Genomic DNA, 16,852 nt, shown 5'->3' on the forward strand with positions numbered 1-16,852 from the left:
GCCATGGTGCTCGACGTGGCCGCTGGAGGCCGCCGCCCTGCGCATGCGCGGACTCCGAATCGGAAGTGCGGGGGCTATAGATATTCACAGCTAAGGGTGCGTGAATCACTCCGGGTCCCTGCTAGCCTCCTGCAGGGCACTGAATTAGCTGATCTTTTTTCCAGGAATCTCTGGAGTAAAGCTCCCGCGTTTGTACGCAGGCGTGAGGGCATAGTCCCATTTTGGGAGAATCCAGGCCACGGAAAATCACTTAAATCCATGGCTCAATAAGTTGATATCTAAACTATTATTCCAAGGAGATGTTGTATTGCCGAACAGTCGTCCCATTTAGACCTGTCAGTAGAGTGCAGCCCTTTGTGCTCAACATCTCACCTGGAATGATCAAAATAGTCTTCAGCACTTGAAAATACTTTTAAACATTCTGACATACCCCAGTTCAGCAAATTCAGTCACAAATCTGCAATAAGCAAGAGGCCCACATGGACAACAATGGGACATCCTCCACAGCTGTGGCAGGAGCAGTCAGGAAGGAGAGAGTGAGGAACGGCCATGGACACCACTGATATTTTACAGCTAGCTCCGCAGAGATTCTTACCTGGGATGACTGAAATCGTTTTCAACGCTCTCAATACTCTGAAAGTTCGAAGAGCTGAAACATTGCCGAGCTGTATGAATTCTGTTATGTAACTGTAGGATCAAACCACAATGATTTCAAATGACAGTTTATTTCCCACTTTTTCCCCCCGATGCTAGTCTTGCAAAGTATTTTCAGCACTGAAACAGGCCCTTCAGCCCAACAGGTCCATGCCCCACATGAGCCTCCTCCTTACCCCTCTTTTTAAAAAAATAATTCCAATCAAGGGGCAATTTAGCGTGGCCAATCCACCTACCCTGCACATCTTTTGGGTTGTGGGGGTGAAGCCCACGCAGACAGGGGGAGAATGTGCAAACTCCACACGGACAGTGATCCGGGGCCAGGATCGAACCCGGGTCCTCGGCGCCGTGAGGCAGCAGTGCTAATTATTGTGCTACCGTGCCGCCCTTCTCCTTACTCCTCTTTACCCAACAGCCTCATCAGATCCTTGCCTTTGTGTGTGTGGTAGTATGCATTAGGGGTCATGTGGGACTGTGAAGCCGTGATGTCATTGGCTGACAGATCCCGGGTTCTGGTTGGCTGTTGACCTCTAGCTCCGCAGAACCAGGAGTTCTCCCCCGCAGGCCAGTCTGCTACTGAACTGCGGGGAACAAGTCACACTTAATAAAGCCTCATCGACTTCATCTCTATTCGTCTCTCGTGAGTCTTTGTGCGCTACAGTGTGTTTATGAAGTTTCCCTGAATTGCAACTACGGCTCGGCTGTGGGACGTTGACGAGTTTCTGAATGTTGCACCGTGTTCAGTTTGTAACTGAAGGAAAACATTTCATAATCATCTGTGTACCATTTCTGATACATCATGAGATCATTGAGATTTTGTAAGGAAGGAAATCTGCCGTCCTTACCTGGTCTGGCCTACATGTGACTCTAGACCCACAGCAAGATGGCTGACTCTGAACTGCCTGCTGCAATGGCCTAGCAAGTAAGCCACTCAGTTCAAGGGCAATTAGGGGCGGGCAATAAATGCCGGCCCAGTCAGCGACGCCCATCCCATCAGAGAATAAAATAAATGCCCTTCTTGGTACCAAAAAAAAAATCAAAATCCAAAAAGCGAGGATTGAGGAACAATGTTGAGAATCGCTAGCTTCCGGAGCGCAGCTCCTTCACCAGGCCACTCACCTGAGGAAGGAGCAGTGCTCCGAAAGCTAGTGATTCCACATAAACCTGTTGGACTTTAACCTGGTGCTGTAAGACTTCTCACTGTGCCCATCTTAATACTACAATTACTCTGTTACAACATGATTTCAAACAGTGACAAATGTTTAATTCTCTGGTGGATTATCAGTGAAGAAACAAACCCAAGCTATTGAAAGTGGCAAAGGGGAAAGCTTAGTTTAAGAAGAGGGGAAAGTTCAAATTTCAGCAAAAAAGAGACAGAAGAGAAGATGGAGGAACAGACAGAGAGCATTATTAGAACATTAAATGCACCAGTCAAGACGATATTTCCTAATGAGGGCTTGAAACACAGGAAGAGATAGAAAAGCAAATTGTTGATCTTGAAATGAAGCCAGGTTTATTTTATACTTACGCCATTAAAACAACGCTGAAATCCAACCAATTCCATGGATCTCGAAGGAAGGTGAATCCATCAATGCAGAATCCTCTGGCCAATATTTTTATCAGTGATTCAAAAGTGTAAATTCCAGTGAAAGTGTACCTGGTCAGACATTTGGAAATGAACAGTGTTAGCCAGGCTATGAAGGGATCGGGGTGTGGTCACAGCGTGTGCCACCTCGCGTGCGACCCCAGGATACAAGATGGCAAAGAGAGTGCGGTGGAGAAGCAGGTGAGATTGTCAGCCTTACAATGATTGCAAGCTTCAATACATATTCTCAATGAATTGGTGGTCATCAAGTCAGGAATGAACAACGTTTGACAAGTCATTTTATACCAAAGAGCGCATCTTCTGACAAGTCAATGAAAAGAGGTGAGAATATGAAGCATTCAGTATTATCCTCACTGGCATTTGAGTGATTGTACACCATATCTCTCAACTCTCTGAAATGAGGCTCACTTTCCAATCATTCTTGCTCTCTTAGACTTTAGTGCAGAAAATGGTACACACAATGTGACTAAAAAACACACAATGTGGACAAAAAAACACACAATGTGACTAAAAAAGAACCGTCTGCTTAATTAAGCTAATCCACCCTGTCAAAAACCAGACTTGTAGACAAGAATATTAGAATTTTGAGGAACATGCAGAGATGACTACACCCTAGAAGCCCCTCGATTTTTGATAGATCAACCCAACTTTGTTCTTACCCAGGATGTGTTCCTCCCCAAGAAACTACTCTGGGACCTGGAGAAAATGGTTGAGCTGACAGCACGTTTGAGATACGAGTAGGGGTGAAGCAGCCCTGAGCCAGATATAGACCCAAGGTGGAGTCATTGGGATGAGGAGGCCATTCAGCTCCTTTGGTCTGATCTGCCGTTCAGTTCGTTCATGGCTTCTCTGCATCTTAACTCTATTTCCCCCCCCCCTTGGTTCAGTAAATCTCAATACCCTTTCCAAATAAAAAATATCGATCAATCCCAGTTTTGAAAACTTTAACGGGCCCCCAAGCCTCTACATCCATGTTGGGTTTGGTGGGTCCAGGTTTTGAGCTGAGGAGGTGAACCCCATGGTCAGACTTGATTGCAGGACTCTAAGGCAGGGCCAAGGAGTACCAATGTGTACGCATCACCAGTCCGTCATTGCTGTGACCTTCAGAACATTTTACTGTGTTTAAACGGCCGCAAGCATTTTTGTAATTTTGTAAATAGTCTCACAGTCGCGAGTTTTCTTATCCACCATGCCTGCTGGATCATTGTGACCAACAATGCAGAAGCTCTTAGTTATACAGTTTGTATCTGTGCTTCATTGTGCCAGTTGTGACTGAACTATGACCCAATAGTTGACAACACAAGTACATACGCTCTCATCAGAAGATTTGGAGAAACCATGTTGACATTGAAAGCATGGATACTGCGTACTCCTCCAAAATGTAATTTGTTTCCCAAGGATCGCCCTTTATTCAGTTTAATAAATAAGAGTTCACACAATCACACAGGGCAGGAGAGGCCCTTTGGTCCATCGAGTCTGCGCCGACACATGAGAAACATCTGACCCGGGCAGCATGGTGGCACAGTGGTTAGCACTGCTGCCTCATGACGCCGAGGTCCCAGGTTCTATCCCGGCTCACTGTCTGTGCGGATTTGCACATTCTGCCCGTGTTTACGTGGGTTTCGCTCCCACAAATCAAAGATGTGCAGGGTAGGTGGATTGGCCACACTAAATTGCCCCTTAAATGGAAAAAATTAATTGGGTACGCTAAATTTGTAAAGAAAAAGACAAACATCTGACCTACCTACATGCCTAACCCCATTGACCAGTACTTGGCTCATACCTTTGAATCTTATGATGTGTCAAGTGCTCATCCAGTCACTTTTTAAAGGATGTGAGGCAACCTACCTCTGCAAGGGGTAGGGCAGCACAAGTGGATAGCACTGTGGCTTCACAGATCCAGGGTCCCAGGTTCGATTCCCCGTTGGGTCACTGTCTGTGCGGAGTCTGCACATTCTCCGCGTGTCTGCGTGGGTTTCCTCCGGGTGCTCCGGTTTCCTCCCACAGTCCAAAGACGTGCAGGTTAGGTGGATTGGCCGTGCTAAATTGCCCTTAGTGACCAAAAAGGTGAGATGGGGTTATTGGGTTACGGGGATGGGGTGGAAGTGAGGGCTTAAGTGGGTCGGTGCAGACTCGATGGGCCAAATGGCCTCCTTCTGCACTGTATGTTCTATGCCACCCTCCCAAGCAGTGCATTCCAGACCGCCACCATTCTCTGGGTAAAAAGATTTCCCTCACAACCCCCCTGAACCTCCTGCCTCCCCATCTTGAACCTTGTGTGACCTCGTGACTGATCCTTCAACTAAGGGGAACAGCTGATCCCTATTCACCCTGTCCATGCCTCTGTTCTTGAAAGAAAATCATAGTCATTATAGAAGCATCTTCTCAAGAGCTGGGTCTATCTACCTTGAAAGCTGAATCAGAATTATCCACGTGGGGGAGGTTTGTGTTAAGCCCCCATTTGCTAAATGGATCCCTCTTGAATGTCACTGATCCCATCTCCATTCTTTGCTAGTTTGTATGTACCAGGTTCTGCAAGCTTCAAGTTGAGAGGTATGTTCTGAACTCAGGGTGGGGAATGACTCCCAGGGTTCATTTCATGCTAAATATCAATGAACTCCTGCTTTTTGGAGAAAAATCATTTTCAACAGTCCTTTGGTGGTAAGTAATTGTATAAGAATCAGGCCTCTTCATTAAAGGAAGAAAGGATAATTTGCAATCGTTCAACTTTCAGTATTAGATCGAGAAGCCATTTTGATGATACAATTATCGCCAAGTTATTTTATCAAAGTGGAATTTATAGAAATGCTCACACTGTTGCTATAATCAAATGGCAATTATAATGGATGACAACAGTGTAATGTAGAATTATATTTACCGAGAGCTTCTATCCCGCCTATAACTATGAAAGTAAAAGCATCTCTTGGTTTATTCCTTTAATGAAAATTCAGGAAGAGAGCAAACCATCTTTGATAATGAAGGAAAACTTTGGGGCGCACCATGATTGGATGCAGCATGAACATATGTGGGCAGCAAGTTATGAATCGGGTATACTTAAAAATATGAACTTACTTGCCGACTGGGGCTCACAGGGCAAGAAAGACCTGGCAAAGCAGTTAATCGGGACAGATAAGGGCACAGTTCAAAGGTCAACATTGTTTAAGGAATTTGGGCAGTAGCACAAGAGAACAGGTTTAATCACAAGAACACATTCTTGAAAGCAGTACGGTTCCATACTTACTCAACATTCTTTGTCCATGGGGCAGGCTCATTCATGGTCATAAATACACAATTGGTCAAAATAGTGCACATAATGAACATATTAAACAACGTGAAATAAGAGTTAAGGAGAAGTTTCAGAACAGTTGACTGTTTTGCAACACATTTTACATCAGAAAGTAGAGAGATTTATTATAATTTTTCACCCACTTAATTGGTTAATGAGTGAAATTGATTCCAACTGGCCATCTAAGGCTTTAGGAGTTGTATCATTGATGCTGCACCTCACTCCCATCAATTGTACATCCATCCAGAAGGTCAGTTAGCTGGCCGGTTGGATCGTGATGATGGGAGAGGCCAACAGCGCGGGTTTGATTCCTGTACCGGCTGAAGTTGTGTGTGAAGGCCCAGTCTTCTCAACCTTGCGCCTCGCCTGAGGTGTGGTGACCCTCAGGTTAAATCACCGCCAGTCAGTTCTCAAAGGGGAAGAGCATCCTACGGCCCTTTGAGACTGTGGTAACATTTACATCCATCCGGTCAGGATATGTTACACCCCTCCTCCCATGTCACCGAGAAACAGTCGCAAATTGAAAAGACTTCCTGACACCGAGCAGTGGCTCTGAACGGGCAGGTCAACATTCATTGAAGGAGTGACAGTTCTTCCGACTCCCCCTGCATTTTCTCCAAAACCCTGCAATTTGTTCCTTTGCAAATATCTATCCAATTTTCACCCATCTGCTTCTTTCACCAATTATCTTAAGTATGTGCCCTTTGGTCACTGACCCTCTGCCATTGGAAACTATTTTTCCTTACTTACTCTATCAAAGCCTTTTGTGATATTCAACACTTATTAAATCTTCCCTTAACTCTGGTTTTGTCACCTGCATTGAACCTACACCTCAGGAACTGCTGTGGTTCAAGAAGGCAGCTCACCACTCCCGTGACGCTCCTTTAAAACAGAGATGAGGAGGAATTTCTTCAGCCGGAGGGTGGTGAATCTGTGGAACTCTTTGCCGCAGAAGGCTTTGGAGGCCAAATCGCTGAGTGTCTTTAAGACAGAGATAGATAGGTTCTTGACTAATAAGGGGATCAGGGGTCATGGGGAGAAGGCAGGAGAATGGGGGTGAGAAAAATATCAGCTAGAATTGAATGGAGCGGAGTCGATGGGCTGACTGGCCTAATTATGCTCCTGTCTTATGGTCTTATGAAGGGTAACTAGTAATGGGCAATAAATGCTGGCCTAGACGGCGACATCCACATCCGTAAAATTACCATTTCAGTGTTCACAGTTTAACTGCAGTCACACAGACGTGAAGACAGATAATTGTTTGGAATAATATCCACCAACAAAAGGGATTTTAAAGATAAATAATTTTAAAAATCTACTTGGTGGATTATTTCGGAATATATCATGGGGGTAAATGTTTGCAGTTATAGGGCCTTTCAATATGTAGTCTCTCTCAGTGCGGGGGAATTACGTTAAAGAATTGAATGTAGCTATAACCATGTCCCATACTAGAGAGCAGGAATGTTGCAATGTACCACTCCCGTAGTGTGTCAGCCACCTCTCTCAAAATTGAGCTGAAATTCATGGAAGAGTTTATTAACCATCCTCCCTGAGGGTGCCAAGATAGAAATGTGACAAAGATCAGGCCACAGATCAGCTCCTGACCTCTCGCTGTTCCACTAGCAATTCAGAATGTCATCTCAAACCACGGAATCTGTGCCCCGGCTCTCAGAGACACCATCGGTCTGATTAGCGTCCTCTTAAGATGACATGGAAACTCATGACAGTGACAATGTGAAATGTGATTCAGGGATGTCACGGAGGTGCCAAATCTGGCTTCAAGCCCACCCACAGGCTGCCACACAAGAGCTGCAAAATCAGGGACTGGTTTAGCACAGGGCTAAATAGCTGGCTTTTAAAGCAGACCAAGGCAGGCCAGCAGCGCGGGTTCAATTCCCGTACCAGCCTCCCCGAACAGGCGTCGGAATGTGGCGACTAGGGGCTTTTCACAGTAACTTCATTGAAGCATACTTGAGACAATAAGCGATTTTCATTTTCATTTTCAAATCCTCCCTCTACCCAGAGGAGGTGCTGGTAAATAAGCCACTAACAACTGACCCCTCATCCCATTCCTATTCACCCACCTCCCCCTCATCCCATTCCCACTCACTGATCTCCCACTGGTCCTATTCCCACGTACCCACCTCCCCCTGGTCCCATTCCCACCTCCCCCTGGTCCCATTCCCACTCACCCACCTCCCCCTGGTCCCATTCCCACTCACCCACCTCCCCCTCGTCCCATTCCCACTCACCCACCTCCCCCTGGTCCCATTCCCACTCACCCACCTCCCCCTCGTCCCATTCCCACTCACCCACCTCCCCCTGGTCCCATTCCCACTCACACACCACCCCCTGGTCCCATTCCCACTCACCCACCTCCCCCTCGTCCCATTCCCACTCACTAACCTCCCCCGGTCCCATTCCCATTCACCCACCTCCCCCTGGTCCCATTCCCACTCACCCACATCCCTCTGGTCCCATTCCCACTCACCCACCTCCCCTCATCCCATTCCCACGTACCCACCACCCCTGGTCCCATTCCCACTCACCCACCTCCCCCTCGTCCCATTCCCACTCACTCACCTCCCCCTCATCCCATTCCCACTCACTTATCTCCCGCTGGTCCCATTCCCACTCACCCACCTCCCCCTCGTCCCATTCCCGTTCACCCACCTCCCCCTGGTCCCATTCCCACTCACCCACCTCCCCCTGGTCCCATTCCCACTCACCCACCTCCCCCTGGTCCCATTCCCACTCACTTATCTCCCGCTGGTCCCATTCCCACTCACCCACCTCCCCCTGGTCCCATTCCCACTCATCCACCTCCCCCTCGTCCCATTCCCACTCACCCACCTCCCCCTGGTCCCATTCCCACTCACACACCTCCCCCTCGTCCCATTCCCACTCACCCAACTCCCCCTCGTCCCATTCCCATTCACCCACCTCCCCCTCGTCCCATTCCCATTCACCCACCTCCCCCTCGTCCCATTCCCACTCACCTCTCTCGCCCCAATCACTAACCAGTGGAAGCAATTATTCCACTGGTTTAGCACACTGGGCTAAATCGCTGGCTTTGAAAGCAGACCAACGCAGGCCAGCAACACGGTTCAATTCCCGTACCAGCCTCCCCGAACAGGTGCCGGAATGTGGCGACTAGGGGCTTTTCACAGTAACTTCATTTGAAGCCGACTTGTGACAATAAGCGATTATTATTTCATTTCATTTCAAATTCAAACCCTTCTCAAATCCCCTTGAAATTTTGAAGTCTATTATTTGAGTTCCTTATGTTCCTTGCTGCCAGTAAACGCAACCCAGCTTTCCTCGGAATAAGCATGCAATCCTATTCACCCTCTAACAGAGGTTTTCTTCGCTGCAGGATTCGAACGAGATTACCTTCATTTGCTCCAACATTACATTAGTAAAAGGATATGAATGTACTAAAATTTTAATAGCTATTCTTCTAACAGTGTGAAAAGGAGTCAGTAGGTACAATGCAGGCGCGGCACTAAAACGGAAGATGGTCTTCCCTTTGTTGATTACGATAAATGTCTGAAAGAGATAGACATTAGGGTAAGCAAATGACAATATAATTAGCACAGTGCATTCAGAATTGAAAACAACAGTGGCTTTACAATCTTACCCGGCTCTCTCCTGGCATGATATTCTGTGACAGTGTGCCACTACGATAGTGTCTGGCATTGATATCATGCGACACTATGACATTGTGTGTTACCGAGTGGAACTGTGTTCATGGAATAATAGAATGGTCAAAGCACAGAGTGAGGCCATTCAACCCATCAAGTTTGTGCTGTCTCTCGACAAGAGCAATTTAGCCAGTCCCCCCCCCCCCCCCCCCCCCACACACATTGTACTCAGCCTGCAGGAACCTCAGGAAATCAGACTCGTGCTGAGCTCATCAGGGCAAATTATTCATAGTTTTTAGAGTGATTTGTGCCCTGAGTCAGGGTTCCAATCCGAAACCAGGTCACCCCAGTGCTCACGTTGCGGTATTACCATACATGAAGGTAATGCAAGGGTTAATGAAATGTATACAGACAGCCACTAGAGGGAGCTAGTCCTATGAGTATATAAGGGATGATGCTTAGCCTTGTGGGACAGAAGGTTGGAGAAGGTGGTAGCAAAAGGAGTGAGGAGTTAGTTAGACAGACTGAAGATAGTAGTTTAAACTGGTGGTGAGTTTAGATGTAGATGAGATTAGTTTATGTGTTATTTATCAACTGTATCTTTCTGTGGGATAAGTGTCGAATTCAGTTAGGAGTGTTAAATAAAGTAGTTTTGTTTGTTAACAAAGCTTGTTATTCTTTGATCAACACTACCCATCAAAACATCCGGATAAAGTAAAGCAGAGAACAACACACACAGCCACAAGCAAAGAAAGACTTGTTTTACGGTGATCTGAATGTGTCTGCGCTCAAACCCACCTGTTTCCAAAATCAACTTAAAACTTTTTCTGGGTTCCAATTTGTGCCAATGCTTTTGGAATGTCTTCTTTTAAAAAAAAAATGTAGAGTACCCAATTCTTCTTTTTTTTCCCAATCAAAGGGCTTGATTAGTTACCTTCTGGAATGCTTTTGGACAGTTTTGTGATGTTGACGTTTCCTGACTAGGACATCAACTGATTTCATATCACACATTTACAAGCAGTGAAAGGAGTCTAAAGATGTGCAGCTTAGGTGGTTTGGTCATGCTAAGTTTCCCCTTAGGGTAGACTTGCAGGAATCGGGCAGGGATTGGGCCTAGGTAGGGTAGTCTTTCAAATGGTCAGTGCAGACTCGATGGTCCGAATGGCCTCCTTCTGCACTGTAGGGATTCTCTGAGCCCTTCACTCGATCACTGAGCAGGCTAGGATTTTCATAGAATTTGCAGTGCAGAAGGAGGCCATTCGGCCCATCGAGTCTGCACCGGCCCTTACAAAGAGCACCCTACTGAAGCCCATGTATCTACCCTATCCCCGCAACCCAGTAACCCCTACTTAACATTTTTCGGACACCAAGGGCAATTTAGCATGGCCAATCCACCTAACCTGCACGTCTTTCGACTGTGAGAGGAAACCGGAGCACCCGGAGGAAACCCACGCAGACACGGGGAGAACGTGCAGACTCCGCACAGACAGCGACCCAGCCGGGAATCGAACCTGGGACTCTGGAGGTGTGAAGCAACTGTGCTAACCACTATGCTACCGAGCTGCTCAACTTTACTGGACTAGTATTCCAGAGGTTTGGGCTAATGGTGCAAGGAACATGAATTCAAATCACACCATGACAGTTGAGAATTTGAATTCATTTTTTAAAAGTCTGGAAATGAATAGGTGGTATTGGTGCACAGGAAACTGTCGGAATGTCATGAAAAACCCAATTCCAAGTCCGCCATGCTTACCAAATCTAGCCTATTAGTGATTCCAGTCCCACACCAATGTGGCTGGCACTTAAATGCCCTCAACTGCATAAAAACGGGACCACTACCAGCTTCTCTGGGCAACTAGGGATGGGCAATAAATGCTGGGGTCACTAGTACCATGCAAGATTCCAAGAATGAATAAAAAAACACAAATCACAAAGGTGAGATATCCTATTGAATCCCTAACCCTTATATCATCGCGGCACGGCCGTACTAAGAGGGGAAATCACCGCTTTCAAAGCGCGAAGAGATAGGAAGGAAAGGGCGGCGAGGCAGCAGCTGGTCGACTCCATACTGGAGGTAGACTGTAAATACTCCAAGGCCCCGACTGTAGAGCTCCTGGCGGAGAGGAAAGAGTTACAAAGGAATTTTGATCTGCTCTCCACCAGGACAGCCGTGCACCAACTCCGCCAGGCACGTGGGACCCTATACGAACACAGAGACAAAGCCAGCCGCCTGTTGGCACACCAGCTGAGAAAGCAGGCAGCCACCAGAGAAATTGCACAAATCAGGGATACCAGAGACACATTAGAACCAGAACCAGAAACGATCAACAAAACCTTCAAGGCCTTCTACCAAAGGCTGTACACCTCAGAGCCCCCAATGGGGGAGTCTGGAAGGAAACAGTTCCTTGATGGACTGGACATACCAGTCAGGGGGGAGGGCAGAAAACAGGGCCTGGAAGCCCCACTGGCACTGGGAGAGATCATGGACAGCATTAGCTCCATGCAGGCGGGGAAGGCACCGGGACCGGACGAATTCCCGGCGGACTTCTACAAAACAATTTAAGACAGCACAGGCCCTGCACCTGCGGGAGATGTTCACAGACTCGCTGGCCAGGGGCACACTGCCACCCATGCTAGCACAGGCCTCAATCTCGCTGATACCTAAGAAAGATAAAGACCCAACGGAATGTGGATTATATAGACCCATCTCACTGCTGAACGCAGATGCCAAAAGACTGGCCAAGATTCTAGCTAAAAGGCTAGAAGACTGTATACCAGAGGTAGTCGCAGAGGACCAGGCGGGCTTTGTCGAAGGTAGACAGCTTACCTCGAACATCAGGTGCCTGCTAAACATGATAATGACCCCCTCTGGGGAGAGAACACCAAAGGTGATCGACTCCCTAGGCGCAGAGAAGGCCTTCGACAGAGTCAAATGGAAATACCTCATTGAGGTACTGGAGCGGTTCGGGCTTGGAACAGGGTTCACCTCCTGGGTAAAGCTCCTATACAACGCTCCAATGGCGAGCGTACGGACCAACAACACCAACTCCCGATACTTCCAGCTGCACAGGGGCACCAGACAAGGATGCCCACTGTCCCCGCTGCTGTTCGCTCTAGCGATCGAACCACTAGCAATCGTGCTCAGAGCAGCAAAAAGCTGGAGGGGGATCAGAAGGGATGGCAGAGTGCACAGAATCTCACTCTATGCAGATGACATGCTCCTCTACATTTCGGACCCACAAAGCAGCATGGACGGAATCATCGCGCTCCTGAAAGTGTTTGGCACCTTCTCGGGCTACAAACTCAACATGAGCAAAAGCGAGATCTACCCGGTACACCCACAAGTGTGTGGGGGGGGGGGGGGGGGGGGGGGCAGCACTAACGGGACTGCTGCTTAAACAAGCCCGACACAAATTCCGCTACCTGGGGATCCAAATAGCCCACGACTGGAAAGGGATCCACAAATGGAACCTCAACAGTCTGACGGAGGAAGTAAAAAAGGACCTGCAAAGATGGAACACACTCCCACTCTCCCTCGCGGGGAGGGTCCAGACGATCAAAATGAACGTACTGCCCAGGTACCTCGTCCTACTTAGATCCATTCCGAGGTACATCCCAAAGGCATTTTTCAAAGCATTGAACAAACTAATCATGGCGTTCGTATGGGAAGGGGGCGGGGGGGGGGGGGGGTGTGTGGAGAATGCTAAGATCCCAAAGAAGCTCCAACAAGAAATAAAATCCAGGGGGGGCTAGCCCTCCCAAACCTACAACTTTACCACTGGGTGGCGACGGCCGAGCGAATAAGGGGATGGATTAACGAGCCAGAGCACGGTAGCATAGTGATTAGCACTATTGCTTCACAGCTCCAGGGTCCCAGGTTCAATTCCCGGCTTGGGTCACTGTCTGTGCGGAGTCTGCACGTTCTCCCCGTGTCTGCGTGGGTTTCCTCCGGGTGCTCCGGTTTCCTCCCACAGTCCAAAGATGTGCAGGTTAGGTGGATTGACCGTGCAAAATTGCCCTTAGTGTCCAAAATTGCCCTTAGTGTTGGGTGGGGTAACTGGGTTATGGTGGAGGTGTGTGGTTGGGAAGGGTGCTCTTTCCAAGAGCCGGTGCAGACTCGATGGGCCGAATGGCCTCCTTCTGCACTGCAAATTCTATATAAAGAAGCCGAGTGGGTGAGTGCGGAAGAGGCCTCCTGCATGGGGACCTCCCTCCGGGCCCTCACCAAGGCTGCACTCCCATCCCCACCCAAGAAACACTCCAGCAGCCCGGTGGTGATAGCCACCCTCCAATTCTGGGACCAACTACGGCAGCAATTTGTTCTGACCAAAATGTCGGACAAAGCTCCCGTCTGCAACAACCATAGGTTCACACCAGCGCTGACTGACGCCACCTTCAAAAGGTGGGGGCAGGACGGAGGGACACTGACGGCAGGATCGCAACACTGGACAAACTGACAGAGAAATTCCAGGGGGAACAAGCTAAGGTATCTACAACTCAAAAACTTCCTACGAAAGGAGACAAGGACGTACCTACAACTGCCACGACAGACATTACTGGAAGAGTTACTGGACGCAAGCATACTAGATAAAGGGAACTGTAGCGACATGTATGACCGACTGGTAGAAGGGGTCGACACCGTACTGGACGCAACAAGAAAGAAATGGGAGGAGGACCTGGGGATTGAAATAGGGTGGGGACTCTGGAGCGAAGCACTGCACAGGGTCAACTCCACCTCCACGTGCGCAAGGCTCAGCCTGACGCAACTAAAAGTGGTACATAGAGTCCACTTAACAAGAACCCGTCTGAGTAGGTTCTTCCCGGAGGTGGAGGACAGATGTGAACGGTGCCAAGGAGGCCCGGCCAACCACGCCCACATGTTCTGGTCCTGCCCCAGACGTGCGGGGTACTGGACAGCCTTCTTCGAGGCAATGTCCAAAGTGGTGGGGCTGGGGGTGGAGCCATGCCCGAAAGTGGCGGACTTCGGGGTTTCAGACCAGCCAGATCTATTCCTGGGAGGGCGGACGCCCTTGCCTTTGCCTCCCTGATTGCCCGCCGTAGAATCCTGTTCGGCTGGCGGTCAGCAGCACCACCCAAAGCTGCAGACTGGCTGTCCGACCTCTCGGAATCTCTCCAAATGGAGAAAATCAAATTCGCCATCCGAGGGTCAGACAACGGCTTCCACAGAACGTGGGAGCCATTCACCCAATTGTTCCGGGACCTGTTTGTGGCCAACGAACAAGCAGAAGAATAGCCAGGTAGCCAAGAATCAGGGGAAAGTAGCCAAAGCACGAGAGGGAGAGATAGAATGGGAGAGTGGGGAGGGGGGGAGACAGCTAACCCCAAGAGGAAAGAAAGGCGAACCACAGGAGGGGGGGGGGGGGGGGAGGTGGGTGGGGTGGGGGAGAGGGAATGGACAGGGAACAAGAGAGGAGAACCAGGGAGGTGGGGGGTAGCCAGGGGAATGATAGCTGGAAGGAGGGCACAGGAAACGATAACAGACTTGGCATCTCCAGGAACAGAGAACAAGGAGAATCCAAGCGAAAGACGGGAGGAACGGCTGAAGCGGAGGTGAGCGCGAGACAACAACGGCAGCGAGATCCGTCCGGGAGAAGCAAGTGACAACACCAACACCAAACCCATTCGAGTATTGCCCTCTGTAATTGTTTCTCCGGCACCCAAATGTATATCTACCTCCCCAGTCTCCACCTCCCCCCCTCCCCCCCACAAACAGTTGCCTACTTATGTGTTGTAAATACTTTTGCCAGTTGTACAGAGTTGCTGCTGTTGAGCTGGTGCACAATACCCTACCAGTTATTCTATTTTATTTTTTCTTTTATTTTTTATTACTTTTTTGGGGGTATGTTTGGGTGTGCCCTTCTCTTCTATGTATGTATATATATATATATATATTTCTTACTCTGTGTACATAACGGGAAATATACTTTGTTCAAAAACCCAATAAAAACATTTATTAAAAAAATATCATCGTGGCACTGTGGTTAGCACTGCTGCATCACAGTGCCAGAGACCCGGGTTCGATTCCGGTCTTGGGTGGCTGTCTGGAGTGGCTGTTTGCCCTCTGTCTGCGTGCGTTTCCTTCAGGTGCTCTGGTTTCCTCCCACAGTCCAAAGAAATGTAGGTTAGGTGGACTGGCCATGATCAATGTGCAGGGTTGCGGGAATAGGGGTGGGAAGTGGGGGAGGTACAGTGCTCTTTCAGACGGTCAGTGCAGACTCGATGGGCCGAATAGTGTCGGTCTGCTCTGTTGGTATCTATGGAAATCCGGAACCTACATATTCTATTGAATCCAGAACCCATTGGTCCAATTGAATCCAGATCCTAAATCTGTTTCCGCTAAGTGTGTCTTATTCTGCAGATGATGGAAGGATCTGGATTATAGCAGGTGCTGTGTAACTTGCAGCTGGACAGCTGTTATTGGATGTTTGGAACAGTAACGCTACCATTTCTGGAACAGCGAGATGATATAACTTTCCTTTATACACCCTCTGCAAATGGGCTGATGTGTCACAGGACAGAACTTGACAAGATCTCACCAAAGTCTGTTTCTTATCACTTTGGGTATGAACAGGGTGCGGGCACTCAAGCACTTTGAAATACTTGGCGGCGCTTCGAGCCGTTGATTCAGAGAGCAAGGGGGAGAAGGGTATCTCTAAGCCTGCGGCTGAGAAGTGTCAGTAATGTGAACCAGATTGGCATTCGGTAATCAGGCCTTTACTCAACCTTTCAGCAAGTGGCAAGGAAAAACTGATCTCCAAAGGCTCAAATTAAGCTGAGTATCTGAGCTAGCCGCTGGTTAGCTGCAGTTCCTTTGCAACTATTTCAAATGGGATATAATGGCACGTTATTTTTTGTTTCCAATAAAATGAGTGGCTGGGTGGGGTGGGGGAATGGTGTTCATCAGCAAATACCTGTATCTTGTAAGTATAGTCTGCTGCTCGGCATGTACACTGCTCTCTGAGGCAGACTGCCAGTGGTCGGGATTCCCGTTCTCCGTCGCTAAGATCCGGAATCCCTTTTGGGTGGAGAATCGGGATTCGAGCTGGGGCGGCAAACCGGTCGAGAGTCTGAGGTGCCCGCGCTGCCAGCCAAACGGGTTTCCCAACGACCCAGCCGGACTTCCCACCCCGACTCGGCGGGATCATGCAAGCAGCTCATTCGAGCTATTTTGCATCATAGAATCCCTACAGTGCAGAAGGAGGCCATTCGGCCCATTGAGTCTGCACCGGCCCTTCCTCGATAGAGCACACGAACTAGGCCCAATCCCCCGCCCCTATACCCACAACCCCACCTAACCATTGGGCAATATTAGCATGGCCGTTTCACCTAACCTGCACATCTTTGGACTGTGGGAGGAAACCGGAGCACCCGGAGGAAACTTACGCAGACACGGTGAGAAAGTGCAAATTTCACAGTCACCCGACGTTCAAATTGAACTCGGGTTCGTGGCACTGTGAGGCTGCGGTGCTAACCACTGTGCCACCGTGCCGCCCAGCATGTCATTGGCGGGCAGGACGCACCATTCACAAGCCAGGTGGGATGCTCAGAACCCACCCCCCCCCCCCCCCACCCCACCCCAGCCCAGACTCCCGCTGGTGCGAATTGGTGCAACTATTGAGGAGTGTGGACCTGGCACCTTGT

At 48.9% G+C, this 16,852-nt stretch overlaps 1 protein-coding gene across 3 annotated transcripts in view; it reads right to left on the reverse strand.

The window, feature by feature from the left end:
• Positions 1-16,852, reverse strand: part of LOC140424757 (sodium channel protein type 1 subunit alpha-like) — a 702,944-nt gene that overhangs the window by 381,296 nt on the left and 304,796 nt on the right. For 2 of the 3 annotated variants that reach the window (XM_072508136.1, XM_072508137.1), the window contains exons 1-3: positions 5,502-5,586; positions 2,183-2,311; positions 596-687 (exon numbers count right to left, since the gene is read on the reverse strand). In XM_072508136.1, coding sequence (XP_072364237.1) covers positions 596-687; positions 2,183-2,311; positions 5,502-5,581 — 301 coding nt within the window. In that variant the 5' untranslated portion in view covers positions 5,582-5,586. Of the gene's footprint in view, positions 1-595; positions 688-2,182; positions 2,312-5,501; positions 5,592-8,976; positions 9,096-16,852 lie in introns of those variants that run through there. The other variant, XM_072508138.1, reaches the window with a different exon arrangement.

Source organism: Scyliorhinus torazame, chromosome 6 (genome assembly GCF_047496885.1).
Source record: "Scyliorhinus torazame isolate Kashiwa2021f chromosome 6, sScyTor2.1, whole genome shotgun sequence".
Taxonomy (NCBI): domain Eukaryota; kingdom Metazoa; phylum Chordata; class Chondrichthyes; order Carcharhiniformes; family Scyliorhinidae; genus Scyliorhinus; species Scyliorhinus torazame.